At 41.9% G+C, this 15,264-nt stretch overlaps 1 protein-coding gene across 1 annotated transcript in view; it reads left to right on the forward strand.

Annotated features, from left to right (window-relative positions):
• The window catches only part of CACNA1S (calcium voltage-gated channel subunit alpha1 S), a 596,588-nt gene that overhangs the window by 230,276 nt on the left and 351,048 nt on the right, over positions 1–15,264 (forward strand). Inside the window, exons 6-9 of the mRNA XM_069633644.1 lie at positions 8,257–8,462; positions 10,643–10,746; positions 12,254–12,402; positions 14,964–15,042. Coding sequence (XP_069489745.1) covers positions 8,257–8,462; positions 10,643–10,746; positions 12,254–12,402; positions 14,964–15,042 — 538 coding nt within the window. The remainder of the gene's footprint in view (positions 1–8,256; positions 8,463–10,642; positions 10,747–12,253; positions 12,403–14,963; positions 15,043–15,264) is intronic.

The following is a 15,264-nucleotide window of genomic DNA, read 5'->3' on the forward strand; positions in this document are numbered from 1 at the left end:
CCGCTCTAATTGCATTATTTTGGATGATTTGTAGTTTATTTAGATTGCCTTGGTTGGTACCCAGATAAAGTGCGTTACAGTAATCAATTTTAGAGAGGACCAGAGTCCTGGCAAGTGTGGTGCAATTGGCTGGTGAGAGGAAGGGGCGGCATGCTGTGATGAGCTTACATGTGTAAGCTGCTGCAGAGGATACTGCATTAATTTGTCTGGATAGAGAGAGTGTGGAGGCAATGTAGTGCCAAGTGTTTTAGTATCTTTAGCAACATTGATGGTGTTGCCATCTATAGTGAAGGATTTAAATGCTGGGTCAAGTTTACTTTTACGTCTTTGGTGAGAGCCAAGGATGAGAAGCTCAGTCTTTTCATCGTTCAAGCACAGTTCATGATGAGCCATCCAAGCCTGGATGACTTGGTAAATGGCATTGATGGCTAGGGAGTCAATTTTGTGGTCTCCTGTGATGGGGATAAGTATTTGGGTGTCGTCAGCGTAGTTACTATACGTGACGCCCAATAGATCCAAAATGTTAAAGAGCGGTTTTGTAAAAACATTGTAGAGTGTAGGGGAAACACAAGATCCTTGGGGGACTCCACAGGAGACAGGAGAAGGTGCAGCAGTGGCAGTGGGGGAGAAGACCCTCATAGATATATTGTCGAGGAATGAGGTAATCCAGGCAGTGGCTTTGTCCGAGAAGTGGGCAGCAGTTTTCAGGTGATGGCATAGGATTTGGTGGTTTACTAAATCAAAAGCCGCAGAGAGATCTAGCAGGAGTAATAGGGCAAGTTTGCCCTTGTCCTTTAAGTCCTCAATCTGGGTTTCAAGGTCCAGAAGGGCGGTTTCGGTGCCATAGCATGGTCGGAAGCCAGAATGCCTAAGACCTAATAGATTATTAGTTTCCAAGTACTCTTGTATCTGGAGGTATGCTGCACGGTCAAGGATTTTAAGAAGAACAGGTACCGTAGTGATCGGCCGGTAGTTAGTGGGTATGCTGGCATCCAGGATGGTTTTCTTTAGGAGTGGTATGACCCAAGCATCCTTGAGGTTGTTAGGGACGATGCCAGAACTGAAAGACGAGTTTATAAGGGTAGTGATGAAGGGGGCTAGGTTATGTGAGGCCTCCTTAATGATAGTGGCAGGGCAATGGTCCCCCTGACAGTTGGAAGGTTTGAGGGTATTGATGATGTGTTCAACTTCCAAGACGGAGAGAGGTGAAAAGCAAAAACGTTGCAGAGATTCATTGTTAGTTTTGTGGTTCTCCCTGGTAATATTGTATGAACGATTAGACTCCAAACTGGTTTTTTTCTCCTTAATTTTAGTTTGGAGGGTGGCAATCTTGCCCAAGAGGGCTTTTTGAATGTTGGCACACCAGATACTGTCTTTGGGGCATGTGTCTGGTGGGGTGGCTGGAGATTCTAGTTCCTTAAGGATTTTAAAAAGCTCCTTAGTGTTGGATTGGGCTAATTCAATATGTTTATTATAGGACCCTTTTTTGGCTTCTTTGTAATTCAGAGACACTAGAGCAACACTTGCTTTGTTAGCTTCCATGGGGTGACTTTTCCAGCGAGATTCGAGGATCCTTTTTTCCTTGCGAAGGGCTTTCAGCTGGGGGGTGAACCAGGAATTGAGGTGGGCCCGGGGTTTGGGTTTCCGTAGCTTGGATGGTGCAATGATATCAAGCTCTATTAGCATGGTCTCATTGTAAGTGTCTACCAAGACCGTGGGGTCAGCAGGAGGGGGAGAGATCATTGAGGACATGAAGGATCAGAGGAAGTAGTTTAGCACATGTTATATTACGCATATTTCTAGTGGTGGTGGCTGGCGCAATGTTAGTGATAGTAGGGACGATTTTAGTTGGAATGCTAAAGGTGATAAGGTGGTGGTCGGTCCACGTGAAAGGTTGGTTAGAATCGATAATGGTGTCACAGTTTAGGCCGGCTAACCAATCTAGGGTCCTGCCCTTAGAGTGAGTAGGGGAGGTAACAGGTTGAGTGAATCCTAAGTTAGATAGAAGATTGTTGATTTCTGAAGTTGTTCAGAACCAGCTGAAGAGCAAACGCCAGCTCAGATACTATGACCAAGTGAGGAGGCTTTGCCAGCTGATTAGTGAGACCTAGTTGAAAGGCTTGAGAATTGTGAAAAGGACACTATGGGCCGCATTACAAGTTTGCCAGTCCGGGACCTACAGTACCGGTAAGTAAATACAAATACAAACTACGAGTTGTGCTCGCGGGTGCCTTTCTGCCCGCCAGGTCGGACCTGGCCGACAGAGCGGCACCCATTCACAAATGGTGCCGGTGCATGCGGCATCGCCATTCCCATTGAGCCCTATGGGGCTCAAATGGGGAAGAATTTTTGCCAGCGCCCTGGAATGGGCAATTACCGGGTCCGCTGTGGTTGTAATACCCTGGTAATTGCCCATTCCAGGGCACCGGAAAAAAAATGACAACGGCTGTCCACCAGACTCGTAATGAGGCCCTATCTCTCTCCAAAGGTGAGAAGGACATATCCCTTTATAGGACAGAGAGAGATGAATATTTCCTGATAGGGTGAGATGGACACCATACCGCATAGCAGTGAGAAGGGCACTCTTTCTTTTGTATCCTGCTTCCCCATCTCCCGGCTCATCTGTGTAGATTCATCCTGTGTGGCTGTGATGTCATAAAATGCACAGCACATGCTGATGGCAGCAGTCTGGAATGTTATGACTCGAGCTTGGTTCCGTATAGAGAGAGAGAGAGAGAGAGGAAGAGAGAGAGAGAGAGAGAGGAAGAGAGAGAAAGAGAGAGAGGAATCTTGGGTGGTGGGAGCCAGTGGGCTCTCTCCCTGTAATATCAATATCCTGCCTACCATCTCCTGCACCTGTTGTTCCTGATGTAACCTAAACTTGCAACTGTTGTAAAACCTTAATGCTAGACATTCAGAGTGCACTTCTGAATCACAGACCAGCTGTAGTCTAGATGGGTTCCAGGTAGGTTTTATTTCACATATGCACAATCTATACAATACTCCAGTTACTGTTCTTGTATTTACAGCACACGTAGACATAGACAGGAACATGGGAAGGTATAACATTACTTATAAAGTAGCTGACCCACCGCCCATCCATTCAACCCAGCTCTGGCCCCCAATGACACTCATAGAACATTCCCACACAGATCCACCCAACATTCTCCTGAGCTACATTCATGCATCACCATTCTGCAGCAAGCACCCAGGCCAGTGGCAAGACAAGACTACACTACAACATCTCCCTTTCATAACAGACTCACCACACACAGCATCTCCCTTCCATACCAGAATCACCACAGATTCTCACTACAGACTCACCACAACATCTGCCTATCACCAAAACAATTATCTAAAACAAACACCTTCCATTCGGGCCTGTATATACAAACACAGAGCCTGCCACACTCTGGAACCAACCATAAACAACCAAGGAAATCCATCATACAGCCGGGTGGGGGAAAAACACGGGGGGGTACCACGAATCTGCCCCGCCACGGACCCGGTATCACTACAACCGTGACACCCAACGGAACATAGTCCAATCATCTAACAAACAAAAAGAGGTGTTGTCATGACTGGACAACAATTGCAGAGGGGATAACATCTACACCCTCACATCTCATCCTAACACAAATCGCTCCCACTTGACTCCCTCAGACATCCCATAGAATCACAGACACACCAAAGAAAACAGCTACCACCACAACTACAAGCAAACTCCTACCAGCCATGGTGAACATACGCACACATCACTTATCACAAATATCATCCAAACCAGACACTACCAGACCCATGCAAAGACACCAAAAAACAAATGAAATGCTCCTGGTAGCATTAACTTTTTTCCTAACATAGATATAATAACTAAAAACCATAACAAATCAAAACAATCGGGTACCCTAATAACCTATACAATCTTCACTCTCCTTAGTGCACTTTTAATTACATTTGAATTTTCAAATTGTGTATACATCCTCACTCCTTTTTTACTTTTACTTAATATTCTTTACTTTCTGCACTTTAACTGAATTTGCATGTTCACATTTATAAACCTAACCCCTTTTATACTTAATAAGTGCGCAACTACTAAAAATTGCTGCACCATCCAACCAATAAAATACTTGGTGGATGTCCCCATACAACTTTGCATCTTCTTATTGCATAAAACCTCACACATTTTATATAAGTGTGCAATTAATGAAGACTGTCACACCATGCAACCAAGAAAAATGTAATGTACTCCCCTCTAAACATGACACCAACCACACTTGCAAAAACATGCAGTGTGGCCGCCGAAAATAATGTTAACAACCTTAAAATTGGCTGAAAACAGTGTCATCTATTCCCAAGAAAAAAAAAACTAACATCAACCATTTTCAGTTGACAACATACACACATTTTACTTTTTTCATATAATTTAACTTCACCATTCCTATATTTACTTTTCTGAGTCTTCACCATTTTGACAAAGTTTACTTTGTCACCATAAATATAGTTTGCACCATTAAGAACTCTTGGGCCACAACATAAAAACGACACACGAGACAACGGCCCATGCACACTCTCAAAAATTACAATATCCGTAATATCTAGAATACATTCCATAAATTACATGCATTGCACCATTGATTGTGTCAATTCTCCTCTTTTCACCTATAAATGTCCAATCAATCGTGCTGCATTATAAAATAATACCCAAAACATTACTAAGGTTTCTTCCTCATGCCTGCAACACCCCATCCAAAAACAAAATCACATATGAAACCTGTAAGAAAACTTTATTGCAAACTGCAAGATAATTCAAACCTGTATCTTTCACTGTATTTATAATTATAAAAGCTTACGCCTCTAGCATAAACTCATTAGCACAAACTTTATTCCCCAAATTCCCATTGTCATTATGGGTGCCACATATAAAACCATAAAATCGAATCCTGCGCTTATTTTAAACGTAGCTTTCAAGGTCATCCTCGTTATAGAGATTTAAAAAAATAAATGCCATCAATGTTTCCATTGTCTCATTTCATGCTTTAAAGGTATGCAGGTCTAGCACAGTTTCACAGACGAAGTAGTTCTCACAGTGCAACAAATCTTTTGCATTCGGCCACCTGGAATAACATCAGTTGCAGTAGTCCAGTGAAGTGATTTCTTTAAATGTGTACATAAATGAACTAACTTGGAATAAACATGCTCCAGTAACTCCCTTTTCCAGCTCGAGGAAGCATTGAAAATAATCCAAACCTAAACTGATCCATTTTCTGGTCAAGTTACACACGTCGATGGGTTCCCATTCTCCCGAGACCAATAAGGTCTGCCTAATCACCCAGACAGGAGGTGCGTATTATGACGGTTGGAATGTGGCACACTCCCTGTGCCCGATGTGACGTCATCACTTCTGCAGATTATGCAGGCCCTACGCAGCTCCACAGCTTCAACTGCCAAACTCCTGCACCAAACATCGGGCCTCCTCCACACATCACGGAACTTCCAGGTCAGCAGGCTACACACTCCACGGCGGACGCAGATGGGGAAACTCACGCCCACTCATGGGTAGATGCCGTTAACTGCGTCTAACCTCCCATGGTCGCCACGAATATATTGAATGTAGCACTTTTGATTTTACTGTTCAAATAGACTGCACACTCCTATTGCGCGGTGCGTGTGGTTTCATCCATACGTGGGTGCTTCCCCTTAGAATATGAGCACTTATTTCTCTTTTAGCAGGTTCTCTTTGCAAAATAATCAAACTCTTGTCTCATATAGTAGCAAACAGTTCAACATGCGCGTGCTCGCTCTCTCAACCATAATCCATGTAAACAAGTCTGCCCTTCTTATCAATCACTTGATAGGGATCACTGGGGCATTTCTCATCGTTTGGGGACCTCCATCCCAGAGTCCAATCCAATGTCATTTTTTATTCCATTTTGCTGGGCAGCATGGTTATATTCAAGGCTTTGGCGGAACGGTGGGTCACTCTAACGCTGCTCCCCCCACAGCACTCCTTGCTGTACATTTTATGTTGCTGCAGCTCCTCTGTTAGTTCATTTTAGAGTCTCTCTTCTTTTTCTTCCTCCATGTTCTTTATAGTTTCTGTTTTAACTCATCGCCAATGTTGTAAAGTCTTAATGCTAGACATTCAGAGTGCACTTTGAATCACAGACCAGCTGTAGTCTAAATGGGTTCCAGGTAGGTTTTATTTCACATATGCACAATCTGTACAATACTCCAGTTACTCTTCTTGTATTTACAGCAAGCGTAGACATAGACAGGAACATGGGAAGGTATAACATTACTTATAAAGGAGCTGGCCCACCGGCCATCCATTCAACCCAGCTCAGGCCCCCAACTGACACTCACAGAATATTCCCACACAGATCCACCCAACATTCTCCTGAGCTACATTCATTCATCAACATTATACAGCAAGCACCCATGCCAGTGGCAAGACAAGACTACACTACAACAGCTACCCAATAAGGTAACTTAAGGACTTACTACAAAGATGACTTCTGAACTTGCTTTGTAACACTGATGATGAGGAATTTCAAGTGAACCCAGAAGGAGAATAGGTACCTGAGAAGGGGAGAAACACAGGCACAGAACAACCTCCTGCTCCTTCCTGAAAAATCACCAAGACAACGGACTGGTAGATGCATGGATTTCTGAAGGCCAAATGGAACACCAAAACGAGACATACTGTGACTAAGACGTCAAAGCAGAACATTGCTGTCAAAACCCATGTGAGACAGAAATCTACCCCTCCATCACAATCAAAGTGACCTGGGGGTGACAAACCGACAAAAGTCTTCCAGGCTGTCAACACTCTGTGCTCAGAGCTGCTGGCCAGGCAACTAAGAACCAAACTGCTATTGCGCCACACACTACTGAGGACCAAATGGTGAGATGTAACCTGTCACCGGACTGACCAAGCATGTTGCATCCCTTCGTGGTTGAGGAGGATAGCGCAAGGGAAAAACACTTGTCTTGGGAACAAGACAATGTGGAGCAACACAAGTTCCATACCGGCTGTGCGCTTAGAGGCTGAATTTTGGCATGAAGCGCAATATCAAAAAACAATGTAATTCTTTTTATGTATTTGACTCCCTTTGTAGTCAAATGTTGAACCTTGCGAGGGGGCCACAGTGCACATATGTCCACGAGTAAGTGATACCATCCATGCAATTTGAGTTGACCCATACTGACACTGTTGATTTAGGCCAGAACCAAGGAGGGCATCCCCATTTTGCTGTGGATAAACCCCTTATACCTAGAGGAGTTCATCTCACCGGGAGCCCAAAGGCAATGATGTGTTTAGAAAATCTGGGGCAGGGTAGCAGTATCCTACAAACAGAAAAACCCTTTTTGCTGTACCCATCCTGGCAATGTTGAATCAGGCCACTGACAAGGAGGGCATCCCTGTTCTGCTGTAGCCCGAGACAGTGTAAACTAGAGAACGTGAGGCTGGGGAACGGCATCATCAAGAATCGAAATACCCTGGCACTTTAATACTGGACCATCCTCGCACTGTCAGTGTTGACCATTACAAAGAGGAAATCACCATTCTTTTGTCGATATGCCCCTAGTCCCTATATTTGTGTTAAAAAGCACCTTCTTCGGACTTCTTTAGCCTCTTAGATATACTTTATTTCTTAGTTACGTGAAGCTACATGAAAGACAAGCACTGGGTCCCATCACCCAGGCTTAACTGACATCCGGTAGAACACTCATACAGCATTCACACATCAACATTCCAACATGACATCACCGGGTCTCACATTCACAAGCAAGCACTTCGCAACAATGTGTTTGTTCTAATTACTACCTATTAGCAATTAAAGTCTTCAAAACATGTATCTGTGTCACATGTTTTGCTGGATCTGACACATGAGTTATGAGAACGCAGCACACAAGAGGACCAGTGTACAATACGTACATACTGAGTCCTGAAGATGTTTTTGGCAAAGAAAAACACATGCTCACTCTGGGAAATGCAAGTCATAATAACGGATGTGAACAATGGAGTTCAATAAAAATAAATAAATACATAACCAATACAAAAAAAGTCTGAGCTGGATTGTTTAGGAATGCATAATTCAATGGAACAAGACCAAAATATGTGTAGTGAACTCCATCCCTGTTTCTTATAGTGTTCATTGTCCTCTGTGTATCCAAGAAAGGATAGCGGATTTAGGAACACCCTGTATGTTTTATTGCAGATATCACTGAATAGTAATTTTCCCTCTCTTTCAGATATTCTTGCAACAGTGGAGAACGAGAAGCCATCTCCGTGTGCCACCACAGGTCACGGGCGACATTGTACAATACCAGGATCTGAGTGCCGGAGCGGTTGGCCCGGCCCGAACCATGGCATCACCCACTTTGACAACTTTGGTTTTGCCATGCTGACAGTGTACCAGTCCATTACCATGCAGGGCTGGACCGATGTGCTGTACTGGGTAAGTGACTTTCTGTCTCCTGAGAAGTGAGGGATCACAAGCTGCCAGCTAGGGGAACATTTCCCAAGCCTACTCTTTTCGCCGGGGGCAGTTAAAGGAGTCCCCGCTTCTTGATCTCTTAACAAGTCTAGAAAATGTTTTTTCCTTATAATTCTCCTCAGTAAGCAGGACAGTTGGACCCTTATTATAACCTTAGCCGATTCTTGGCCTGGATTTCCACATTTTGTGATTAGTTATGCATGTGGAAAGCAAATCTCTACTAAGGCCTCTTAAAACTAGCATGATAGGAGAAAAGAGCACGCTACGGCAGAAACCTTCTAGCGTGCCATTAGCATGTCAAAAGAGGGTCATAACCCAGCAGAAGTCTTTTCCTTGGTATTGCGAAGGAGTGAGAAAATCCAGAGAGGTGGTAACAAAGACTGCCAAAAGAGCAATAATGTTTTTGGATACATAGGTTAAACAGTTGTATTCCCACAGGATTGAATGATAGTTTTGAATGAACAGGTTTTCTGTAAATATTTCAACAGCTCAATCATCGGTCCAGTGTTTATCAGTAATATGAAAGAAAGACTTTTAAATTGAGTAGCAAGCATACAAAAAAGTAGTATTTCTCTTTGTAAATGATTTTGGCGGTTGAATATCACTGCTGACTGCTTGCCTACTGTTAAATTAGGGTGATGGTGCAAAGAAAATTTGATACACTTGAAATTCTTAAGCACATGCAAATTGATCTTTAGAACACAGTTGTAATTCATGGGCTATGTAACTGCGGGTTTCAGTATTAAAATGCTTATTGTGTCTGTATTTTGTTTAACTGTTTCAAAATGATTTCTTGAAAAGAGGGCAAGCCTGTAATATTGAACATACAGCTTTCTGATATACTCAGGCAGTTCAAGCCTACAATAAGACTATTGCAGAATGTTTGTAAACAATGTCAATGTTTGTTTAAAATTCAAAAAGCGAACACTGCAATACATTTGCTCAGCGACCTGATAGCGAACCCCGATAATGTGAAAATTGCCTTGTATAATGGGGATTGGTGCTGTACAATAAAACAGTTAAATAATTATGTGTTGCTGACCCATCTTGCTCACGAACACAAAAAATTCCTCAATCACTCTTTAAGATCTGTCCCCTTGCTATTTAGATGCATCCTTCTGTTGACAAGAGAGGCATTGTTAAAAACGAAGCAAATTTGCAGTAGTAAATCTATGTGTCCATTTTGCAACGATAAAGGGGCAATAGAAACAGCAAGGCATCTACTATTGGAATGTCCAGTCCTTGATGTGCAAAGAATGGGGCATCTTAAAAAACTTGCTTCAGAATAAGTTGGGTAGACCAAGAGAGTTTGTGGAAAAGGTGTCTAAACACCAGCTTGCTATCAGTAGAGATCGCTGTGTCAGGATTCTTTAAGTCTTTGAAGTTAGGAGCCCATTAGATATCAAGGAGAGTGTATAGTGATAGATTAATTTTCAAGTGCTCTCCCATTTTTTTTTAATGATATTTCATTATCGAGGCTGTTTGTATTGTTATGGAAGTGTATTAACTGAAAGCCAGGGGATTTTAAAGTTGTTAATATGCTGTGAGATGATAAGATTCTTCTCATGCAATATTTTCAGTTTTAAAAATGACGTGCATAGGTTGTTTTTTATCTTTTGGTGATGTTTAATTTGTCGAATTGTAAAAGAGTTTTTTTTAAAAACCATAAACAATAAAAAAATGTTTTAACGTAAATAAATGTGTGCATTGTGCTTATAAGAGGAAAGCCCATTACCGTATTAAAGAGAAGAGTGATTCACTCCAAACGTCGTTGAATAGCGGTTTGTAGAGAAGACTGGCATTGATAAAGTTGAATTACTAAAAAAAAATTCAAAACTTGAAGGATCCGAACAATTTGTCAAGTTGTGTAGAAATCCAACATTTGAGACTTGATCGAATTTGAGCATGTGCAAATTGCAAATTCGTACCTAATATAACTTATTAGTGAAGTAAAATCCCCTTTGACCATCCCTTAGTCTGTATTTGCTGCTCACCTCAGAGAACAGGACCCGTTGTTCCCAATCGTTTACCACTGAAAGGAAAAGAAAATGATTCATGACTCACTGGGCCCCTATGAAGGATGGAACAGTCTCAGCTCCTGCCGCAGGCTCTAAAATAACATCCATCTTTTCATTTCTCAGGTGAATGATGCCATCGGAAATGAGTGGCCCTGGATCTATTTCGTGAGCCTCATCCTTTTGGGTTCGTTCTTCGTTCTGAACCTGGTGCTGGGTGTGTTGAGCGGGTAAGTATATACCTGCCAAGCATTGATAGATCGCCGGGTGCCACGTCTAGCCCTAAACCTTGCATGTCTGTGCCAATCCCAAGAGTCTATCCAGCTCTAGATCTAGTGGTCTTTGTCCCATCTCCGATTTTGGACCCTACAGATTCTAGTGAGGAAAGATGCTTTGTTATTGTGCGCGATGTCTCAGGCATTTGACCATAGAGGTGAAAGGATCTGTATAACTCTTTCAGGCTTTTGAACCAACAGCTCTATATACCTACATCAATTCCCAGTTCCTATTCAGCCTCAGAAGTAAAAGACTGTGTTATGATAGCAATTCACTGGTCCTTCAGACTCTAGTGGTGTAGCTCTTCATTCCAGAATCGGGTCCATGAGCCCATTCAGCCAAAGGAACAATAGCCCTGTATACTTTTCAACGGTGTCTTGATTTCACCTTGTAGTGGAGAGGCTCTGCTTCACAATGCCAGTCCCACAAGCCCATCTGTCACTAGAAGTATATCTTTTGTGTTCATATGCCAGCCTTATGAGCATATCCATTCAGCGTCTACCAAATCTGCAGGCAAAGGGCTATAGACACCTTAGTGTAGATGCCATGCCCAATCAGGTCTAGAGAGAAAGTCTCTAACATCATGTTATATCCTCATAAAGGCGAAAGTTATTTTTTTAATCTCAGCAACAATTGAATGACCTCATCTGACAAGAGTGGTGGATCCTAATTTTGGACTATTACCCTGCATACAATCAACGGGCTAAAATGTGCTGTATGACTGCACATACCTTCAGAACCAGCATAGCTGACGTTCTTCTATTCTTCCTGGCTTTGTTTTTAATCATTTAGGTTTAGAAGTTAAAATGTGTTTAATTTCCATGAAAATGTTAAAAGCATCTTGTTTTCTTTGAGCAGAATAGACATGGGATAAGATGAAGTCCAGAGGTTGCAGCTGTGCAAGGCACAGGGTTCTGGACTTGACATTGACATTGCTAATGTTTTCTACCATGGCCATTTTAACTTGTTTATTGCCTTTGCCATTTATCATTGTCAGCATCTTAAATCAATGATAGACAATTCACACCAGGATTTATTGCACACGATCAATGCTTATTATGTCCAATGGTCTTGTGGTATGTTGTGGAGCATTAGTCAGAAGCAGATTACTTTGGTTTCTGTTGTAATACTCCGGACCTACTTACGTCTCTCTTCTTGTTTCTTTTTTTTATTTTTATTTTATTTTTTTATTTACATTTTTAAAGCGCTCACACAGCCCGGGAGCATTGAGGCGCTGTTACAGAATTATTTTGGTTTTTTGTTGTTGTCTTAGTTGCATATTTATAACGCCTTTAAATACCCAGAGGTTTCTAAGCGTGGACCCAGGGATTGAACCTGTGTTGCTTCGTGTCGTCTTGCTTCCAAGGCGAGCACGTTGCCACTGAGCTATCCTCCCTATTCTCATTGCTGAAAATGGCTGGCTGGGCTACAAATCTGTTCTATCTTCCTGTTCCCTTACAGTGAGTTCACCAAGGAGAGGGAGAAGGCCAAGTCACGCGGCACGTTTCAGAAACTACGGGAGAAGCAGCAGCTGGATGAAGACATAAGGGGGTACATGGATTGGATTGTCCATGCTGAAGTGATGGATTCCGATCTGGAGAAAGGTGAAGGTAAATGATTACAGCCCTTGCTCGTCCAACCAAAGGCCTGACAATATTTGTTTAAAGAAATATGATTCTAATTTATGGTATTAAATTTCCAAGGCTATATTTAGTTTAGAGAATTTACTTTCTTAGATACTATTTCTCCTTTTTGGGTGGTCTATTTTTGCAAGAGGGTCATTGTTTTCCTTTTGTTTTTATCAGTATTTTAAATAATAATGCTTGTCTTAACAATGGTGTGTCCTGGATAGCGCATTAGCTTTTCTTAGAGATACTGGCATTGCTTGAACATTAAAGCCTGTGATTTCACCATATAAGAGGTTTATCATGGGCCCGAATATTTGCAGCACAGGTTTGCCATCTTGTCTGTTTTCTATCTGACATTAAGGATCCACCTGATCAACCAAAATGATGGAAAGGTAGGGATTTGGATGAAGGAGAAAAAAGAAATCATTATAGTCAAGTTGTGATTTTTCTTATTGCGTGGTTAATGAGATGGAGTTGTGAAAACCTGATCTGCCCGTTAGTCCAGTCTCACCTTGTGGTGTTGTGGATCCACTCTTCTTGGCCCATGATTTGGTTAAGAAGAATTCTGTCACTGCATCACCTAGCTTAGGGCACAGTACATTTGTATATCCAGCGACCTAATGCTGAAAATTGAACGTTCGGCACACCGTCACTCTCAGACTTACGAAACCAAAGCAAAAGGTGATTTTGCAAAAAGCCTACTTTAAATTTTCCATGATCTAGCATCCTTAAAATATTGATACTCTATACTGCCATATGGTCATTGCTATTGTGTTATCACAATGGCATTGTTCTCTTTCTTTTAAGGAGGAATTAGAGTTCTTTACAAAATGTACTACATTTGTTTAAACCACTACAGTTTATCAGTGAAAGAATTTTGCACACCCTATGTTTTTGCTAGCCACAACAGAGGTAGCACTTTTTCATACTTAAAGCTACTCCTATTACTAATACAATTTTGATTATAAACTTAGAGTGTGAAATGCCTGTGCGTCTAGAGGCTGTGCGATACAACTTCTTTTAATTTCATTGGAGTCAAAGATCATGTGATGTCAGATCTACCTCCTTTGATCCAAAATGGTCTTAGAAACTCTTTAACTGGAATTCAAACGTTCCAATGTCATATGTTCTAAAAAAAACACTTTCACATTTAACATGATGCAAGGGGTGCAGGAGATCGAAAAGGGACAGCTCTAAAAATAAACTTTCTGACCAAATGTCCTTAAAATGTAGAAGGTCACCGGGAAGGAAGTTAATTTAACAACTCTGTCCTCCATAAAGAAGGTAGCAATACATCAGGGTTTTAAAGTTGTCTAAATAGTGTCTTTGGCACTCCATTCTCAATAAACTACACTTTTGTACTATACATCAGAGTAGGGGTGTTTCTAGGTCTGGAAAAGATCCGGGGCTATGCTAATTACAGGACTTTCAGGACTGGGGGCTAGCTAGCCTTTTTTGTTGTAACCTCTGAGCTTCTATCTGGGCTACAAACAAAAGACCTGGGGCTATACCCCGCTTAGCCCCCCGCACTAACAACGCCTCTGCATTAGGGTTTAAAAGTTGTCTAAATAATGCCTTTGGAACTCCATTCTCAGTGAAAAATATCTCAACAGCATAGTGTTGTGAGGGAAACACAGATAAGCACGATTAAGAAGCAGTACACAAGTGTATTTTATTGACATTTGTATAGGGATATAAACTACCAGTAACAGTGAAATCTTCTGATCCACCCCAGAACCTCGTATCTACTTATAGACCCCCAAAATAAAACCTCAAATATATGCTAATTTGTTCATAGAAGACGACCACCTATAGCCACAAACCTTGTTTATGACAAACCATAAACCCCATTATTCAAGGTCCCACTCCCAAATCCCCCTCCCTTCCTCTTACTGATATATTTATATATAACTACACCTCTTGCAATAAGGGCAGAGACCCACCTGTACGTGCCCCAGCCTCACTGCAAAGCTCCATCAGCCCCAACACTCCGCTGGACCAGTTACAAGGCCCTCAAAATGTTTAATAAAAAGAAAAAGAAAAGCATTCTTTACTACTGCATGTAAGAGGTGTTCAGTGTTTAAAATGTATGAATATCTCTACATTTATTTTCCAAAAACATTATCTTCCTAGTTTGCCATCAGTGATCAAACTAATATTAGTTTTAGTTTATTTTGACAAATGTTTATATCTAATTAGAATTTAATTATTACATTTTCAGCCTATTATATTTTCCAGCTGGCAATTTCAATCTGATCCTTTTCAATATTAGAAAAATCGAGCAGTTGCAGCGGTCCTCGGATGTCACTTCCTGTGATGATGGAATCGGGGATCAAATAGTGTGTGATGTCTCTTCCACCACCACATATGTGTGATGAAGTCAATCTGTCCTGTGCTTCTCTACTATCACTCCTGTCCACTTGCTGGACTCCTACACCTGTGCTGTGCCCCCCTTGTTGCACTCCTACACACGCCCTTTGTCAATGTACACCCCTACGTGTCCTTGACTTCAGCTCTCCTTTATTTTTTTTATTTTTCTGAAGGTGCCGCGTTGGATGAGAGGGGCTCGGAGACGGACAGCCTGTATGAGATCGAAGGCATGAACAAGTATATTCTCTTCTTGTAAGTAGAGCTCTGTAAGTTACCTGGACATCCATGTATGGGGGTTGGGGTGGAGTTTGCACAATACTGTAAATGGTAAATGGGATATTACTGCCAAAAACCCTAAGGCCACATTTGCAGAAAATAAATGTGCACACACGGTGCACTTGGTGCCTGGGACCTCACACAAGTTGCTTGCTCACCGTGATTTTCAAGGAATCCCATGCAACAGGCGCGTAATTA

This window comes from Ambystoma mexicanum, chromosome 13, assembly GCF_040938575.1.
Source record: "Ambystoma mexicanum isolate Mex_15411 chromosome 13, UKY_AmexF1_1, whole genome shotgun sequence".
Lineage (NCBI taxonomy): Eukaryota > Metazoa > Chordata > Amphibia > Caudata > Ambystomatidae > Ambystoma > Ambystoma mexicanum.